This window comes from Callithrix jacchus, chromosome X (assembly GCF_049354715.1).
Source record: "Callithrix jacchus isolate 240 chromosome X, calJac240_pri, whole genome shotgun sequence".
Lineage (NCBI taxonomy): Eukaryota > Metazoa > Chordata > Mammalia > Primates > Cebidae > Callithrix > Callithrix jacchus.
Window position 1 is genome coordinate 64,670,882 of NC_133524.1, and position 20,931 is coordinate 64,691,812.

General features: G+C 38.9%; 1 protein-coding gene across 1 annotated transcript in view; it reads left to right on the plus strand.

Moving 5' to 3' along the window:
- AR (androgen receptor) overlaps window positions 1-20,931 on the plus strand; it is a 166,512-nt gene that overhangs the window by 83,635 nt on the left and 61,946 nt on the right. The window contains exon 2 of the mRNA XM_002762952.6: window positions 6,733-6,884. Within this exon, the coding sequence (XP_002762998.1) occupies window positions 6,733-6,884 (152 nt within the window). The remainder of the gene's footprint in view (window positions 1-6,732; window positions 6,885-20,931) is intronic.

Consider the following 20,931-nt stretch of genomic DNA (forward strand, 5'->3'; position numbering starts at 1 on the left):
ACTTCAAATGTGCAAAAGAATGATCTCACAATGTATCATGGATCCGAATGCTATAGAGCTAAGAGGATAAATCTCAGAAGAAAATATCAGAGTAAATCTTATGACCTTGCAGTAGGCAATGTTTTTTTGGATATAAGACCAAAAGCACAAACAACAAGAGAAAAAAAATTGATAAATTGGACTTCATCAAATTTGAAATTCTTTGTGCTGCATGATACCATCAAGGAAGTGAAAATGTCACCCAGAGAATGAGGCAGAGTATTTGCAAGTCATATATCTAATAAGGGTGTTGAATTTAGAATATATAAAGAACTCTTGAAACTCAATATAAAAAGACAACCCAATTTTAAAATGGGCAAAATATTTGAATAGCCATTTCTTGATAGAAGATATACAAATTTAAAATGCTCAGCATCATTAGTCATTAGGGAAATGCAGATCAAAACCAAATTCAGATACCAGTTTACATCTATTAGGGTGGCTATAGTAAAAAAGAACAAATAACAAATATTGGCTTTAATGTGGAGGAACTGGAATCCTTATACATTGCTTGTAAAATATAAACTGGTGCAGCCCTTTGAAAAGCAGTCTGAAAGTTAAAAAAAAATACTATTTGTTTTTCAGTTTTTCTTCACTTTCATGTTCAGGGGTACATATGTAGGTTTGCTATATAGCTAAATTGTGTGTCACAGGGGTTTGGCGTACACATTATTTCATTGCCTAGGTAATAAGCATGGTACCAGATAGGTAGTTTTTCGAACCTCACCCTCCTCCTACTGTCCACCATCAAGTAGGCCCTGGTGCCTCTTGTTCCCTTCTTTGTGTTCACATGTACTCAGTACTTAGCTTGCACTTATAAGTGAGAACATGCAGTATTTGGTTTTCTGTACCTGCATTAGTTTGCTTAGACTAATGGCCTCTAGATCCATCTATGTTGCTGCAGAGGACATGATCTCATTCTTCTTGCATAGTATACTGTTGTGTATATGTATAAAAAATGTTGCTGTTTCCAAGATAAATACTCAAGAGAAAAGAAAACACATCCACACAAGAACTTGTACACAAATTTTCATTGCAGCATTATTTATAATAGCCAAAGAGTGGAAGACACTAAAATGTCCACCAACTGATAAATCGTAAAACAAAATGTGGCATACCCATGCCATGGTTTATCTGTCAGTAATAAGAATTAAAGTACTAATATATGCTACAACATAGATGAACCTTATGCTAGGTGAAAGCATTGAAAACATTATACTAGCTGAAAGAAGCAGCTCACAAAAGACCACACTGTATGATTTTATTTATATTAAGTATCCATGAAAGAAAAACATTTAGAGATAGAAAGGAAATTAGTGTTTCCACGGTCTGGGAGAAAGTGTTATGAGGAGTGACTGCTAATGGGTACAGGATTTCCTTTGGCGGTGATATAATTGCTCTGCAATTAGTTTGTGGTAATAGGTGTGAATATGCTAAAATGGTGAATTTTATAGTACATGAATCATAACTCAGTAAGCCCATTAAAAGCAACCTAATTAAATTAAAACCAAGCTACAACAGAAATAGCATATGACCTTGGCAGTTTAGAATAGTGGGAAAATATGGAGTTGGGACCGGGAAATAATCACAGGTATAATTCTGGTTTTGTCACTACTAGCTGTATGGACTTGGACAAGTCATTTACTTTCTCTAAGTCTCAGTTTGCATATATGCAAAATAGAGGTAATGATAACTACCTCAGAGGGAGCTTTTCAAAACCTGGTTTTCCCCCATCTCTCCTCTACAACTTTCTCATGAGATTATTGTAGTAATGACCATTTATTTAGCACAGTGTCAGCAGTGGCGTGGGGCTGCTTTACCTCCATGACTTTATTGAATCCTCATTGTTTACACATCTAGGCTTGCTTTCTCTCTGTCTCTTCCCCTCTCTCTTTCTCCCTCCCTCTCTCCCCACCCCCTATGCCTTACAACCCCTCCTCACATGTATTCATGTATTTACCTTTCTCTAAAAGCTCTTCATGGGCAAGAAAAATTCTTTTTTATTATTAGAATATTAGATATTTCATTTTTTATGGTAAGACAAAAGATTAAAGCAACCAAGATTTACAATACTCCAACCATGTGGCAGGCACAGAGGCAAGGGCTGTTATATATGTTATTTAATGTAATTGCAATTCTCACAAAAGCCATCTGTAGTTGAAGATATTCCCAACTCTTTAAATGAGGCAAATGGAGCACAGAGAGCTTTAATTACTTCACCTAAAGTTCAGTGGTCGAGGCAGAATTCTAACCCAGGTCTGGCTGGCTCCAAAGCCCTGTTGAGTTGCCATTCATCTCTAACAAATAAAACTGGTCTGTTACTTTTGCATTTCACCTTGATTCCACAGTCATTAGGGGGACTTATTTATATTAATCAGATCCTTCAAAGTATTCCCAATTCCTCCTTTGAAAAAAAAATTGGGGGGCAGGGGGAGGAGCAGAGGAGGGGAGAGAAAAAGGAAGAAGTCAGAAGCGAGGGAGAGAGAGAGAGTGCGAGAGACCTAGTGATCTCAGCTGGGCGCCAAGGTTTCCTAAGCCCAAGTTCCCCAGCATTGGCAAGCCAACAGCTTCTAGTAATCCACTTTTATTTAATTACTTGTGAAACTGTTGAAGAATTGCAAGTGGTAATGTGGTTCAGAAACCTTCCATTCTATGGGACTCATAAAATCAAATGCCCTGCCTCAGGATAATAAGTGAACATGTAACCCATGGGAGGTAAGAAGAAACACAATGTCATGTGCAAATTCTGCACTTGTTCTCAAAGCAAACCTCTGCTCTATTCGCAATTAGGATGCTATTTAGGAACATATTCAAAACTTCTGAAGTTTTTCTTTTAATTTTCTTCATTATGTGCTGTTTCAGTCATATCAAACAATACATGTAATATATAAGTTATATGGCATAACTATAAAATTAATGTTTATGATCCCTGATTAAAGAATCAACAACATTAACATCATTATTGCATCAATGCTATTAGAATGGAAGCTGTGTGAAGGCATGAATTTTTGTCTGTTTTGTTCGTTGCTATATCTCTAGGACCTAGGAGAATGTCAGGCATGTAATGGCAGCCTAGTCAATATTTTAAAAATAAGAGCATAAATTTACTTGTATCTTCTTTTCTCGTCATTCCCAGCCTCCCCTCAGAGGTAACCACTATCCTACATTTGGGCTTTATTATTCCCTTGCATTTTGATAAGTTTTAACATTACATTCCCAAATAATATATTGTTTGCTTTTACTTCTTTTTGAAGTTTATATAATGGAATCATATTGTATGTATGCAATTGTTAGTTATGTCTTTTACATTAGTATTTGAGATTCATCTATGCATAGCTCAATTCCATTCCTTTTCATTGCTGAATTGTATTTTATTGGATATGCGTGCCATAATTTATTTTTCTCCTGTCAGTGTATGTTTATCATGTATGCTTTTATAAACAAAACTGCTATGACTGTTCCTGCATGTGCCTCCTGGTACACATGTGCACAGGTTTCTCTAGGATATAAGCCTGAGAGAGGGACTGCAGTTGGAATTTTCATTTCCAAAGCCCAAAGTTCAGCTCATGAGTCAGAACTGCAATGTGCCCTTTGTCCATACTAGGTCAGGGTCAGTGAGAGTGATATCCAAAATATTTTGTTAGTGAGGGAGTTGGGGAGAGGCAGAGACTGACCTAGTGAGGCCAGGAGTTACTATCTCAGGTCTCTTGTCAAAATGGGTTGCAACTAGTAAAAGTCTAGATTCTGAATCCCTTTAACTATTTCTTCTCCTCTTCCTCCTTTACAGTTATTTTTGTTCAAGGTGCACTTTATTAAACTCATATCTAATAGACAAAATTCTGATGAATATTTTGTCTTTCATTGTTTATAAATTTGATTAGATTTTTTGAAACAATTTTAACTGTATTTTCAATTTTAGTATGGTTGAAAATTTCTATTTCTTTAAAAAACATTTTTAATAATAACACATGAGGTCTACCTTTATAACAAAATTTAAGGGCACAACACCATATTGCTGCACAATGTTGTGCAGCAGATCTCTAGAACTTTTTCTTCATGCTTAACAGATACTTTATACCCATTGAAAGCAACTCTCCATTTCTATTTCTTAAAGGTCCTTTACACAATGAGCTAATATTTACTTTCTGCATGTTACCATTTTGTTAATCTGATATTTATTTTGTAATCATCTAATAATAACCATCATTATCATCAGCAGCATCATCAGCATCTCCTTTACCCATACATACATTCGTGTACCCATACATATATTGTGTCTTTCAAAAAATAATCCTATCTTTGAAGTGTATCCTTATATGTAGCAGCCTGCACTATGCTTTCTTTTATCATTTACTATCTTATTTTATAATTAGCTACTTCCTGTCTTTCTTCTCTATGAGATAGTAGTTTCTTAGGGCCAAGAACAATATCTCGATCACCACTATATCCCCAGCACCTACCCCTGTGCCTGGTCCATAGGGCTAGATGCTAAGAGTTGAGTTGAACCAACTTACCTAATCCTAACCTTCAGTCGCACAACATGGTTTGTCAGTGGCTAAGAATCTACACTTTGGTGTCAGACTCACTCAGGATGAAATCCTGGCATTGCCACTTATTATTAATAGATGTGAGATGTTGAACAAGTTTACTTAATTGTTATGAGCATCAGTTTCTTCTTCTGTAATATAGGGATGATACAGAGCTACCTGGTAGGGTCATTGGGAAAATTAAATGAAGTGATATGTATGAAATGGCCTGGCACATAGAGTGCCTAAATACATGTTCTTCTGATTTTATTTGGACTGTTTGTGTTAGTAACAGAAGTCAAAAAGGTGGAGAAAGGAGGAAAATACTTGTGAAAATTTTCTATTTCTTCTCCATGTTTCATTCAGGACTGCAGAAAGGGGAACAATTTTTACCCAAGGAAACACATTTTTGGACATAGGAATTATGATCTTAGTATTTAGCTGAATTGTATATTGAAAGTAATCACCTTCTCTATGGAACTTATGGCCCTGCTAGCCTTGGTTTGGTGGAAGTACTCTTGCTGGCTTTCTAGTTAGGGTAGGGAAAGGAAGGCTTGTGGGTAGTGAAGATAGGCCATAATATCCAGCCACTGGGTTTGCATATCAGCAGAACTTTTTGAATGCGTTCTACTGTTCTTGGGACTTGAATAAAGGCTGATATTTGTGTCTTGCAGTTAAAGTGCTTGGAAAGTGAGTGAAAGTTTTCTTTGCTCTTGTCCTGCCAGAGCTGTTCACTTGGGGTTGAGGGGAGGATAAACTTTCATGATTTTTTAAAAATTCTGATGACAGTGCTGAGCATTCGAATCAAAAGGCCATTGGTGGAAAGTAAAGATGAGTGGTGAGAAGCCAATATGTTAATGGAAACTGTTGGACATGGAGTCACATTGTCCTTCACTTCTCATCTCTGAGTCTTTTTTCATCTGTACAAGAGATGTAAAAATGAGAAAATAAGCTTGTCTTTACAGAGTTATTGTTAGGCGTTGAAATCACCTGACACAGCAAACAGGCTCCCATTAGGGCTCATTTTTCTTCCTTCCTTAGTAAGAAAGAAGTACTTAAAATAAAATATAGCAGTTGTGCTCCTGTGAATGATAGCATGGGCAGTTGTCATCTATCTGAGGCAACTCTACTGTGAATTTTGTTTAATGTTTAGGCATAAGACATAGAAAAGACAAAAGGTGATCTTTGGGTAGTGAGAACTATGTTCCATTTTGTTCAAACTTGAATTTCTTACTATAGGAGACTGATAATTAACCTTCCATGAAGGTTTTAGTATTGGTTTTCTGGTATCTTTCCTTCATATCCGTCTGGAAGAACTCGGGCACGGATGTTCTTGGAGAAACGCAGTTAGACAAGGTGACTTCTGAAGCTCCATCCTTGCCCAAAGAACCCATGACTCCTTTAATGGTCAAGTATATTGATGGTAGCCTAAAAGCTGTCCAGAATCACTGTACGTCATTTTTCAACAGAGGCCTCAAGCATAGGGATTATGCTTGCTACTTTATGTTGTGGAATGGGATCAGGAGTATGTCCATGTGATCTCGAGAAACACCTAAGGAAAGTGAAAGAATGGTGAAAAAAAGAATAAGACTTCTGTGATAATACTAATCAGGATCCTTACGTATTTATTCTAAGGGCATTTTATCCATCATCAGGTTTATATTGCAGCAGCTCAATAGAATGGGAGATATTGTCCCTATTTTATAGATGAGATTTGAGGCTCAAGGATCTAAAGCAAGGAACATCAAATTGATTTGATACTTGGTCTGATTTTGTTATAGGTCTCCTTTTGGATGAGGTAAAGTCACAAAGCTGGGTTCATATCATTTAATTACTCTGAAAATGTTGCCTGAACACCAACTTAAATTAGATAACTTAACCTCAGGTTTCCGGCCTTCATCGCTCTCTCATATAGACATAGCCTATGAGATTGGCTAATTCCAGAGAACTTCCCTAATCCATTGACAAGATCCAAAAAGGTTCTCTCACATCTTACCAACATCATCTTTAGGAGAAGCCTCAAAAAAATTCAGCTTCACACTAACTCACTTGAGCAATGAACAATAGTAATTTACACGTGCAAGTCAATCCTGAAGACTTCAGACTTCACTTGCCTATTTCTGCCATCTGCTAACATGTGTTGCATTGGTTTTTTTGTGTCTTTCAGTTTGGAGACTGCTAGGGACCACGTTTTGCCCATTGACTATTACTTTCCACCCCAGAAGACCTGCCTGATCTGTGGAGATGAAGCTTCTGGGTGTCACTATGGAGCTCTCACATGTGGAAGCTGCAAGGTCTTCTTCAAAAGAGCTGCTGAAGGTAAAGGGTCTTGCACATGTACTTCTGTTTTCCTTTCTCCTTTAAATTCCAGAGAAAGACAAGATTTTATCATCTCAGAAATAGGGTCGTTGGCAAGGACCTATTGAATAATTTACGAGCCTAAGAAAGCAAATTTTTGTACTTGCTGGTTCCCCGGTTTCAGCAGCCTTGTTTGTACAGGCAATGTAGGCAGTGAAGGTGGTCCCAGCTGGAGCTTGGGACTCACTGGATCCTAGAAATGAAAGAAAAATTAATGATTTGAAAAGATTTAATTTCCTTCCTTCTTGTTTTCTACTCTGCTGGCTAGTAAAGGAAAACATTGTTCTTGTTAGAGAGGTTAGAAATGGAGAAACCCCAACTGAGTCCCCAGCCTGTTCCTTGTGATGAATATGAGACTGTTTCTTAGTAAAGGATTCCTGGTCTCAGCCCCAGAAAGGGAATGTTTTCACTCTTCAGCAGACTATCAATCTCTGCACCTGCTCCCTCCTGCCTCTTTGGGACCTGTCTTTGCGTTAATAGTTCTAGGTAGGTAAGAACTCAAAGTGAAGAAACACATTTATTGTCCTCCCCGGAGGCATGACATCAAAGCCTGTCCATCAGTTCCTAACCTTAAGCTAAGGTAGCATCGTATATCTGGCTAAATTGGCTCAAGCCCTAGCACCCTAGTCTTACTTAGATTAGAACAACTCATGTCCACTCAACCCTTAGAGGTGCTCAGCCTACATTCTGCAGTAGAAACTCCCATTTTCAGGCCTATTATATATGTTAATGTCTCCTTCCCCTAACCACCCAGGGCTTAAGCTTACTGTTATCCACTTCACTCTCCACTCTGTACTGAAGGCTTTCTTCTCAAAGAGACATTGATGAGCAGCTTGCCAACACACTAGCTCTAAATGAGTGCTCTGTTTCATTCTCTGTTCTATAGACAAGGCGTGCTGAGTGTCACTTAGACAGAGATGCTGTGGTCTGGGACCAGACCCAGTTGTTAAACAGTATTCACCTCTGACCCAACTTTCCCCAAATAAGGTACGTCCTGCCAAGGCGTTTCTCTTTCCTCTCACTGGCCTGGAAATGTTGAGTTCCACATCAGAACCAGAACAGAGAGCCTTTCCTTTTATAAGAGCTATAAACCTTGAGAAAACCTTGAGAACAGTGTTAAAAGATAGGTATGTAGGCCACACCATTTACCAGGAATGTACTGATACTCATCAGAGGATGGAAGAAGCACCAGAGTCTGATGCATTTAGAGAAAAGGTAGATAGAGAATTCCCTTTAACTGAGCTCCTGAATGATAGGCAATCACAATGGTGAGTGTTGTTTTATCATTTGGGCGGGGTGGCAGAAATATCTATAAAACAGAAGGTACTATGTTGTCTTCTTCCAGTCCTCAAAGCCACAAAAAGACCGCTATCATTTGGTATTACTGAAAACATGCCCCATGTTCAGCTCATACCCCCAAATGAGCCACTGCTCCTGCTTATGCTAGGCTAGTATGAAGCCCAGGGATCCAGTGTCTAAGGTCTAGGCAGTGAGACCTAGAGCACTACCTAAAGAGCCTGAGAGCAGTGCCTTCCTTTCTTCAGAATACTTATGAAAAGATGGCTATCAGAAAAGGAAGTGAGGAGGGGCTCCAGAGACTTCAGACCATCCCAACTTCCCCAGTGAGACCCTGGCACTTCCCCATACTCTGTCACCCAGCGGGCCTTGTCTATAGAGCAAAAATGAAACAGATCACTCATCTAGAGCTACTGTATTACCAAGCCCAGGCACCACAGTAATAGTAGCCATATCAGATCGGAAAGGTGTTCAAGTGAACAAACAAGCAAATTCAATAGCCAGATAGATTAGATTATACTTGATGCTGCCTCTGGGTTTTACAAATCTGGGTCACCAAATTGTTATTTTCAGAAAACAGGGGAAATTATCAACCACATCGTGAAAAGGAAGATTTTGCTGTCATATCATACATCCCACATGGGAGCTTTCTGCAGAAGCTAGAGCTGAAGGAGGGAGGCAGGCAGAAGGACAGCTGGTAGGAGCTCTGCAATGAGGTGGATACTGTGCCATTTGAGAACAAGGAAGAAAAGGGATGAGGTTGTGGGGAGCGAATCATCCAACTCACAGAACACATAGAAATCCAGCAAGGTTTCAAAATGCTCTACACCCTGGAGTCTTTTAAGTTAGGGAACTCTGTGAGTTCATGGGGCCAAAATGCTCTTACCTGCTTGAAATACAAAAAATCAGCAATGGATTCCTTACAAAACCATGTAGAGGGAACATGGTTTTGAGGTCCTTGGTTATTTTGAAATATGAACCATAGATTTTACTCCTGAGCCCTTTGAAGGTAGGAGAAGGTGGTTTAGAGAAAACACACACACACACACACACACATACACACACACACACACACACACCAAAATAAAGCAGAAAAAATTACTGGTGTTTTCTTTCTCCTCCCATCTGTAAAGCTAGTGTATTGATTTTATTTCCATCATTATTTCTATTTCAAGGCAGGGGGCTGTCTTATTATGCAAGGAGTACATCTATCGATTTGGTTTTCTTTTTCCGTTTTTACAATGCATCTTTATCGCCTATATGGCCTTTCTGGAGGTGGTTCTCAATCAGGCTTGTGGAAACATCGAATTATACCTGTCTCAGAGAGAGTAGAAACACAAATCTTTCTCTTCCTCACTGGCTTGTTATAGTCAGTTAACTCAGACTGAGTATTCAGAGTCTTGATTATCACTTAATTTATAGTTTCAGAAACCTCTGGAATGGGCACCGGTAGAGTACTTAAAAGCCTGGCACATCAGACACATATATTTCTAGGTTTGCTGGTTTGTAAGATATGGGACGTTTATGCTGTCATTGGTGCAGGGCTCAGCACAGAGTCAGTTATAATCTAGCCAGGTTTTCTTGTTGAGGAAGAGGGCGAAGAGGGAGTCCTACATTTTCTCATTGTCAGTTATGTTGGAGAATTGGGGTGAGGGCGAGGATGGGGAGGGAAGGGTCTGCCGAGAAGAAAACAATGCTACTAAGCCATGAGAGTAAAAGGACCAAATGCTGGTTAAGAGAAACTTGGTCAAAGTTTGTGTGTGTTGGCAGGGGGTGCTTGATGGGATGAACTCTGGGTTAGAAACAGGCATGGAGAGAAACGACTGGTTTATGGAGTGGGTAGGGTGAGTGGGGTGGTGAAAGAAAAGACATGTTGAATGCTGTCTATCTAAGAGACTAGGAAGTCAAAGCAAGGCAATACCCATACACAGATGTAAGGGCTCAAAGAGGTTTTAGTCGTATAGCCTTAAATAAGAAATTTCCCCTTTTGGACCTCAGTTTTCCTTGTTTGTAAAACAAGGGATTTGAAAATGTGCTTCCAGCTCAGATTTTTTGTGACAGTTCTACAAATTACAAACGTATTCATTATCATTTCAGCAAACTCACATGCATTTATACCTGCTTGCATTTTTTCTCTTGCTTTCCTAGAAGATGACAAACCCCAGATCCTAATCCATTAAAAAAGCAATCTTCAGATGGGGACAGAGCCAGCTGAGAGAGTACACTATGGATGGACTGGGTTAAAACTCAGAACTCTAAGATTTTTTTCTTGTGATCATTGCTCAGTAACTCCCTTTCTTTTCTGTTTTCTCATCTGGAGAATCAGGATATGAATCCCCATCTCTACCTCATTATGATTCAAAGAGGGTTAATTAATCCATCATGTGCATTATGTGCTCAAGAATTTACTATTTTTCAGACATTTTCTAGTAAAACATTGGAGATTATATGTCCATTTGTTTTGTACACATGGAGCGCTGTTCAGTACACATCATAAAATTGAAACTGTAGTTTACATTCTGAACTCAAAGAATTACACCATCCTCACTGATGTTTACAATAGGTCCCAATTTAATTTCTTTGGCAAATTTTATATAAGTATGGCTTTGATTCTTTCTCTCACCCCAGGATTTGTTAGGGAAGAAATGCAAGTGAACCCACGTTGAACTCTTTCTGTCCTTTAAATCCATTCTTTCCCACCTCAACTCATGTGGAATTAAATGTTACCTCTTGTTTGGAGTATTGCGAGAGTTTTTGGTGCATATCAATGTCCCCTTCACTCCCTGATTTTTTGAGTAACATTTGCCAGCAGCAAATTAACTCTGCGAAGAGGATCTGCTTGCAGCTTCAACAGAGCCTTTGTTGAGTGTCTTTGGCCAAGAAGTTGACTGATCCTGAGTTTGCAAGTCCTAGAGATATTTTCACAAAGCTCCTCTCATGTTTCTCTCTCTGGTTTTCTTAAATGTCACAAACTTTAGATTAGGTGTTGGTAAACTTTCTTCGTAAAGGGCCATGTACTGAATATTTTAGGCTTTGCAGATCATATGGTCTCTGTGTCAATTACTCAACTGTGCCTCTGTAGGATGAAAGCAGCCATAGACAATACTTGAACTAATGGGAGTAGCTGGGTTCCAACAAAACTTTATGTGCACTGAAATCGGAATTTCACTTAATTTTCACATGCAATTTAATATTATTTTTCTTTTTTACCATTTAAAAGTGTAAAACTTATTCTCAGCTCTTTGGACCTCACAAAAACAGGTGGTAGAAAGGATTTGGTTTATGGGCTGCTGTTTGTTGACCTCTGCTTCAGATAATCACTTTTGTACTTACAACTCCACACAGATTTTATGGTTTCCCATCTTTTGGTATCTTAGTGGCTCTCTAGATTATCTAATTTTTTAAAATTTTCCCAGTAAATCAGTCAAAGTTTGCATGTCTTGTTAGCACAGAATTCCTGGTCTAGTGGCTTCTTGGTCCTGAACTTTTTTACTAAACAGGATAAAATATGAATAAGTCTAGAAATACTAGAAGAGGATACTTTTTTGTTTTAATAATCTAGTAGATTACTGCTTGCAACACCCAGAGGAGAAATTGAAAACATTTCACACATTTTCTAGACTTCTCTGTTGTAAATGTGTGGATAGCTATGAACTATATATGAAGGAACTTTGCTGGATGACACCTATATTCTAGATGGTAAAAAGGAAGGGCTTTAGGGACTATCTGGTACCATGTTTCATGGAAAAACTATCTCATAGAAGGTAGAGCCCAGGAGGCCAGCTGAGTTGTGGATCTGCCATATATTGCCTCATGATTCTGTCTTCACACACTCACTGGCTTAATTCTGGGCCTCCCCGTAACACGACTAGATCACAGGTTTGCAGAATAAATAATTTAGCTGTGTAACTCATTGCAGTTGGTGCCCACCCAAGTGTCTGTCAGTGCCCAATTCAGGAGCTATGCCAAGAATTTGCCACTGCTGCTTCATAGCGGCCCTGTGCCTGCTTATTTATAGTCAGTGCATTTTATGAAACAAAGATTAATAAGAAGTTGCCATAGCACTTGCACCATTATGTAAATATCTGTAATACTCACATAACCTTTGTCACTTGTAAGATCTTTTGAGTCCACTGCCTTCTCTTACAATTCCTTACCAATTTCCTAGTTCCTTATCAATTTTTTAAATTTATTATATTTTGTGTTCTGGGATACATGTGCAGAACATGCAGGTTTTTTACATAGGTATACACGTGCCATGGTGGGTTGCTGCACCCATTAACCTGTCATCTACATTAAGTATTTCTCCTCATGTTATCTCTCCCCTACCCTCCCACCTTCTGATAGGCCCCAGTGTATGATGTTCCCCTCCCTATGTCCATGTGTTCTCATTGTTCAACTTCCACTTATGAGTGAGAACATATGGTGGTGGGTTTTCTGTTCCTGTGTTAGTTTGTTGACAATAATGCTTTCTAGCTTCATCCATGTCCCTGCAAAGGATATGAACTCGTCCTTTTTAATGGCTACATAGTATTCCATGGTATATATGTGCCACATTTTTTTTATCCAGTTTATCATTGATGGACATTTGGTTCCAAGTGTTTGCTATTGTGAATAGTGTTGCAATAAACACACGTGATCATGTGTCTTTGTAATAGAATGATTTATAATCCTCTGGGTATATACCCAGTAATGGGATAGCTGGGCAAAATGGTATTTCTGGTTCTAGATCCTTAAGGGATCACCACACTGTCTTCCACAATGGTTGAACTAATTTGCACTGCCACCAACAGTGTAAAAGTGTTCCTGTTTCTTCACATCCTCTGCAGCATCTGTTGTTTCCTGACATTTTAATGATCACCATTCTAACCGGTGTAAGATGTTATCTCATTGTGGTTTTGATCTGCATTTCTCTAGTCACCAGTGATGATGAGCTTTTCTTCATATGTTTGTTGGCCGCATAAATGTCTTCTTTTGAGAAGTGTCTGTTCATATCCTTAGTCTACTTTTTGATGGGGTGTTTTTTTCTTGTAAATTTGTTCAAGTTCCTTGTAGATTCTGGATATTAGCCCTTTGTCAGATGAATAGATTACAAAAATATTCTCCCTTTCTGTAGCTTGCCTTTTCAATATTATGATAGTTTCTTTTGCTGTGCAGAAGCTTTTTATTTGAATTCAATCCCATTTGTCAATTTTGGCTTTTATTGCCATTGCTTTTGGTGTTTTAATCATGAAGTGTTTGCCCATTCACTATTGCTCCAAAGAGAATAAAATACCTAGGAATGCAACTTACAAGGTATGTAAAGGACCTCTTCAAGGAGGACTGCTAACCAGTTCACAAGGAAATAAGAGAGGACACAAACAAATGGAAAAACATTCCATGCTCATGGATAGGAAGAATCAATATCGTAAAAATGGCCATACTGCTCAGAGTAATTTACAGATTCAATGCTATCCCCTTCAAGCTGCCATTGACTTTCTTCCCAGAATTAGATAAAAAAAAATTTAAATTTCATATGGAACCAAAAAAGAGCCCGTATAGCCAAGACAATCCTATGCAAATAGAACAAAGCTGGAGGCATTATGCTACCTGACTTCAAACTGTACTACAAGGCTATAGTAACCCTTACTAATTTTTTTGACAGGTTAAATTGTATTTATTTACCATGTACAACACGATGTTTTGAAGTATATATACATTGTGAAATGACTAACATCTAGCTAATTAACATACACATTATCTCACATAATTATCACTTTAGTGAGAACACTTTACATTTATTCTCTTAGCATTTTTCAAGAATACAATATGTTTTTAACATTGTTACCATATTGTATACTAGATCTCTTAAAATTATCCCTTTCTTACTATATATATATATAATTGCACTTGGGTTCTGGGATACATGTGAAGAACATGCAGCATTGTTGCATAGGTACATACATGGCAATATATATGCCTGTCCATATTCTGCATCCAGAAGCTTCTTCAGTCCTTTAAGGGAATTTCTGGGTGATTATCAAACTCTGGTAGTTCACTTTTGCAGTTGGCTGCTATTGTGAGGATAAGTGTGACTCACTTTCTCTTCAGAGATAGAAATTATGTCTTAATTGTCTGGATTCTAGACCCACAGCAAGTTGAATATTATTCCTGAAAATAACTGAATTCTGTGAGAAGCCATCATTGTAAAACAACAATATCTTCAGTTATTGTAGCCATGTGTGCATACTTCTGAAAAGTGGTTTTCAGGTGTTCATTCTCCTTTCCTGTCTCTCCATAGCTAGGCAGCTGCTCTCAGCCTTACAAGGAGACTTAGTGAGCTTTGTACCTACAAACCCACAGAAAATTGACCTGAGATTTGGAGGTGAATGACTCCTGATAAATGGAACAAGGTTTAGAATTCTCAGTCCCTTTGCTTTCAGTCTGTGTTGTGACTACTGAGGCACTCCAGTGAAATCACTGTTCCTCCTAGATACTATTCCTCCTATCTAGACTAATGCCTATGTCCACAGAGCACCTCATAAGAACAGGCCAGGATAGTAATATCCTCATGCATTCAGTCAGTTAATATTTACAGACTACTTACTATATGTAGGATACTGGGCTGACATACTCAAGATACAGAGCCTGCTTCCAGGAGCTTATAATTTATTGATCACAAATCTGGCAATCTTTAAAGCTCTTCAGTGGATGAAAGGCCACCATATCTACTCTCCATTTCAACTTTGCAACTATCTTGGTACAAAGCGAGAGTTTACTTTCTTGGTTTTCCATATGAGTAAACTGAGGCTTTGCCAGTTCATCAACAGGTAGTAAATAATATATCTGGAATTTGAACCCAGGACTTCTGGGGTCAAAGGCAGCATTCACTTTGCTCCATCACAGCAGCTCCTCAAATTAACCAATGTAGAACCTAAGTATCATTCCTAGGCAAACAAGAAAGGCAGCAATGAAGAGGGACAGCAGAGTCAGATATAAGAGAAAGAAATTAAGAAAGATGTTAAGTACTGTAGGGAGTAACCAAGAAACCATAAAGCATCGCTAACATCACAGGAAGCTTATCTTCCTAAGAAAACTCCAAGCACTTAAAACAGCACCTCTGTTCATTAGATGTGTGAGGGACATGTGGGCCATAGTCCTTTTACCAACTCCTATTCTTCAGAGTGAAAGTTCTGATTCTGATGAGACTCAGCATGGTAGCTCCTTAATTCGCTGTTGTCACACAACTGTAGAACAGGAAGCACAACTTAACACCTGTGCTCATGAGAATTTTGTTCCCTATGCCCAAGCTAAACAAGGAGCTTAGATGGGATGTGTGGATATAAATAGTATATTCATAGTCCCTTCTATCTTTGCTTTGAGCCTTCTCAGCAGAGCATACCACAGAGTGTTTTCTATGGGGCCAGGAGGAAGATAAATCCATTTCCCTCCTCTTCGATATCAGAAAATAGAGAATGTTGTCTTTTAGGATAGAACTAAAAAGTCATAGAGGCAGCAACTCGTTTTCCTATATTAGGGTTTTAAAAATATGTCTTTCCTTCCTCTCCTGGGTCACCTCATTGTGTGGATGGACCTTGATTTCATTGTGGTATCTAGATGTGGGCCCTGAACACCATAGACTTATAACAGTTCCTTAAGTTACATTAGCACATTCCTACAGGTCACAAGCTCATTTACTTACAGGGTGGTTGATTTGGTCAACAGGTTATGTCAAGAAAATACTTAAAAGATTTGCAGTGCTCAAAACTGCAGGATCTTTAAACACTAAAGCTTGAAGGAAGGGAACTTGGAAATCAAAAAATCTGGCCAAACCATTTCATGGAAAAGGAAAGTGAGGCTCAGAAACAGAAAATTAGTTTCCTGGGTTTGTACAACATATATGGCAGAAATGAGAGCCTCCCTGGCATTTCTAGTTTTCCTTCTGAGAGACCCTCCTGCCTCACAGCTAATTAGCAGAGTCACAGAGGTCATTACCTTGCAACTCTCAAGAATTATGTGAGGCAGCATAGTAAGCATTTATGGCCGTTGGTTCCCAGAAGGTGCTTAGTTTCTGATATTCCTCTCTGCTTTTGCCATTGTGTGAGACCATCTTCTGTAACTGTATGTCTCCCCTGCCTAGTAGAGTAATGAGTGTTAAAAGTAGTCTGTAGTGACAGAACTCTGTAAAATATTTCTTGGTGTGAGGATTGTTGCAAGGTTGTTTTGTGTGTATGTGCATGTGTAAATTTTTTAGGAAGCATATTCATAGTAGCTTTTATGTGGATCTCAGAGGCTCTATAATCCAGAGAAGATTACAGAATACTGGTCTTGTCTTTGGTAAGGATTTTATAGACTCATAAGGGAGTATCCTGACTATGGTGATATCCAACTTGCCATTGAATGACTGGCACTTTCTCCACATAACATACATTTATTCAATAGTCAGTGATGACTACGTACATGCGACTTATACCAGGCACTGGGGTAAGAGACATGATATAACAACAAAAACTGTTTATTGAGCAGTCAATATGCATTAGATGCTTTGTAGGCATTTTCTTATTCAATCTGTATACCCTAAATTTACAAATGAGGGAACTGAGGCACAAAAGTGTTGAGTGATTTGCCCAAAGTCATTCATACAAATGGTCAGTGGCTCTGGGGTGAAGAGTTACCAACACACAAGAGTGAGATTACTGCTGTACTAGAAGTAGGTACATAATCCCTTGAGCAGACAGTATGAGAGAATGATTTATTTTACCTGGAAGTTTAGGAGGGCCTCACAGAGGAGTTAAGGGTTTATCTGGGTCCTGAGGGATGCATAAGAGTTTGCCAGGTACAAAAAAGTAGGAAGAGAACTTCAGGAGGAGGGAACAGACTGAGCAAAGACAGGGTGATGTTAAAGAGGAAGGCTTGTTTGGGGAGCATTATGGAATCTGGAGGTCATTGTGCGGAATCTCATCAGATGCAGCAAGCTGCTTGACAGGCCTTCGGTTGGCTCTTTGTGCCTTGCTCCCACCCTGTGCTGAACTGTCCATAGCTGCTCTATGCTGGGGTCTGGGATTTGCAGAACGAGGTTACTACCCAGGTATTAGAACATATATAATTGCAGTGTCCCTGGGTAGGCAGAAAGAACAAATAAGAGATGGTATCTGTGGTATTCCAAAGATAAAGGAGGCCTTTAGTTGGTGTAAGATTCCTCTTCTCTTTAGAGTTACTTAATTAGGGACCAGAAAAGCCATCAGCATTTGTATGAGAATATAACAAAGGTCAATCTCTTCCTCTTTACTTTTTACCTCCCAGTACACTGTGAGTAACACTCCCCAGTCAGCCCAACCAGCACGTGTTCATTGTCTCTCCTGAATTCCAGAGTTTGGACTTGAAGGTGTCAGAGCTCTCTGTGTATCTTTGTCCCCAATAATATAAGTCTGACCTTCCCAGCAGATTCAAGTCCTAAGCTACTGGCCAGGAGAAAAGCTATCAAAGGTAATAAATTATTCTCTATATTTTTCAGCCATTGGTTTCCCATGTCCAGCCAGAGGTGTGTCTTAGAGTATACTGAGGCCGGATTCAATAGAAACCTGAGCCAGCACCTGTGTAAATAATTTTTAAAGCTTCTTTTCCTGAAGCCAGATGAATATTTTTAAAAACTAAGCTGGATTATCTTTTATCTAGCACGCCATCTCCTACATTCCTAGTGCTTCAGACCTCTTAAAGGAATGTGGTTTGGTTATAGTGTCTTGCTTGTCTGTTGTGCGGGAGAGGAAAATTTATTTCAAAAAAAAGTAATGCCTTGGTCTGGCCTATGACTCTATTTTGTTTCAAATGAAACTCTAGCAGTGTACTGATATTCATTCTGCTTCTCCTAGGTTAGCTTTACATCCCTCTGTCTCCACCCACTCTTTAATTCTCATCCTTTTAAAAAGCAGCCAACCAAAACCAGCAAGTACATACTGCTTATCTACTTCTACCTGAATCAACTTCAGATCTTGTCCAAGGCTCCATCTGAAGAGAAGGGGCTAGCACACTGCCAAGAGCCCTCAGGGCCATCAGTAAATAGACATCCCGTCCTTGAAGTCCCTTAACTATGCTCAGCTTCAGAATACAGAATGGGTTCCTTCTTCATTTGCATTGTTTATAACTAAAAGCCTCCTATTTCCCACTCTCCTGCATAGCCTCCTCTGCCATTCCACCTGTGTAGCCTCCTCCACTTCCCGCAAACTCCTCTGTAGCCCATGTCACTTGGAAAGAGTTTTCTTTGTCTCTTTTGCAACTTGACAATGACTAGCCAGCAAGTTTAAGTTCAGATTATAGCTTCATGGGAGCAGAGATAGATACAGGAAGCAAAAGAAAGGGATATGGAGGTATGGAATGATTTCCCACCTACCTAGTGAGCACTACTGAGATACTCAAATGCTCTCTACCCAAGAATTCTATTGATATAAAGGTAAAAAACTTGATCTTAGGTCTAATATCCATTAGTTGTGTGACCTTGGGAAAATGATAGCACCCCCCCAAGGCTTAGTTTTCTTAACTGTAAAATAGGAATAATGATAACCACCCTCAGAGGATTCATAAGGATAACATGAGATAAGGCAACCTGAAATTTCCTAGTGTAGTGACATATTTTTTAAAAATAAAATGAACTAAACACTGATAACAGTACTTTCCAGTACATGAATGAGAAATCAGTCCCTCATCAAATTACAGCACATTTCCAGTGCTCCAGTTATGTCACTAAAGAAATACTAATGTAGAGTAAATAATTCTTCTGTTGCTATTTACATGGATAATTTGATAGTAATTATTTTTGGACATGAATAGTTTTGAAGCCTTATAGATGAGTGCATCCCCAAGTAACCAAGACTAAAGAAAGTTGGCTAGAGTGAAAGTTGGCTAGAGAGAACTCCAGAGTATAAGCATTTGTATTATCATAGTCCAAAGGCAGAGAAGAAGGGCTGGAGATTAGTAGATTTCATTCATTTATTTTTTCAACCAGTGACAAATATGAGCTAGCCATGTTTTCAAAAAGATTCCAGTCTGGTAGGCCTGCCTTCCAACATCAGTTGCAGCTTTAACACTGCCAAGAGTATCTACTTGCAGCAGAGACAATGTGATGGAACATAGCAAAGAAAAAAAATATATAAGCAGGTATTTTTCCTAACGCTATCCCTTCCATATCCATACCTAATGTAGATGACAGGGTGATGGATGCAGCAAACCACCATGGCACATGTATACCTATGCAACAAACCTGCACGTTCTGCACATGTACCCCAGAACTTAAAGTATAATAATAATAAATGTCTATAGGCAGAGCTTCCCCTTTCCCAGCCCCAGAAATAATCCTAACCAAGGCTGGCATAGTACAGTAGGACTGTCCCTATCAGCAGTTTTGGAAGCTTTAACAACAACAAATACTAATGATGATGACAATCATAGCACCTAATGTTACCAAACATTTTCCATGTGTTAAGTACGATAGTAAGTGCATGCTTAATCCTCAAAATAACTCTATAAGATACTAGATACGCTTACTTCTACACTGATTTTATAAACGTGGAAACTGAGACACAGAGGACTAAGAGAATAAGAATACACCTAACTCACCTCAGTTCAACAAACATCAAGCATCTGTTTTATGTCAAGCCTCGTGCTGGGTGCCAGGGAGAGAGAGATGCGTAAAGCATAGTTTCAATCCACTGGGAGCAAATGACAGCACACAGTGGGGCAGTTATATTGCAGGCCTTCTGCTTGATGCTAAGAACTCAGTATCAGTGATGAATGAAACGCAATACTTCTCTCAAAGATCTCAAAGTTTAGTAGGAGATATCAGTGTGGAAACAAAAACTAAATACTGCTGTGATAAGTGTTGTAAGAGGTAAGTGCAAAATGAGAGAGAGAGATCACTGTAGCAACTGACTGGTCTAAATCAAAGCCCCCCAAAAACAATGTTATTGAGGATTGTAGAACAACTAATTGATTTCAATCAAATCCCAAACGGAACAATGTTTGCTGATTTTATTTCAGTTTAGTTGATAGTTTTTCATTTTTTATTCATTTCCTAAAAGGGATGTTTAGTGTTTGTTTATCACCCAAGGATACCAGAATATTTCAGGGGCTGTATTACAATATAGTTAAATTATTCCTTTATCTCAAAACAAACCCACACTTTCCCCTATCCTTACCTCTACTCGGGGTATCTCGTATGTCTCCTGTGCTTTTTCTCCACATCTCCATATTCTTAAGTCCTACCTTCCTTCAAGGCCTCACTCAAATGCCTCCTCCTCCATGAAGCGTCCACTCCATCGAAAGATACCCCACCCTCTCCTATACTCCCACATCACTTCATGGGTATCTCTCTGTGGTTCTTACCACTTCCTGCTTTATCTTTCCATAATGCACTTACAGGTCTCTTTTCTCCACTACTGAGCCCTTCAGAGGAAGATTCACTTTGCTGAAACCATGATTTTACTGTAAACACATTTGAAACCTCTTCTGGAGTGCATTGTGTCTGGTGGGCTTCAACCTTAGTTCTGAAGCATGTGAAATTACATCACCTATCTGGAGGTTTACACTTTCTGCTAATGACTTTTTTTAAGCACACCACACTAACACAACAACTGCTTAAAACATGTCTTCATTTCCTTTAGGTCTGGCCCTCGCATATATGTACAATTTATAAAGTCATTGTTTTGTTCTGTCGTCCTCATGCCTTGGTATTGTTGGAGGT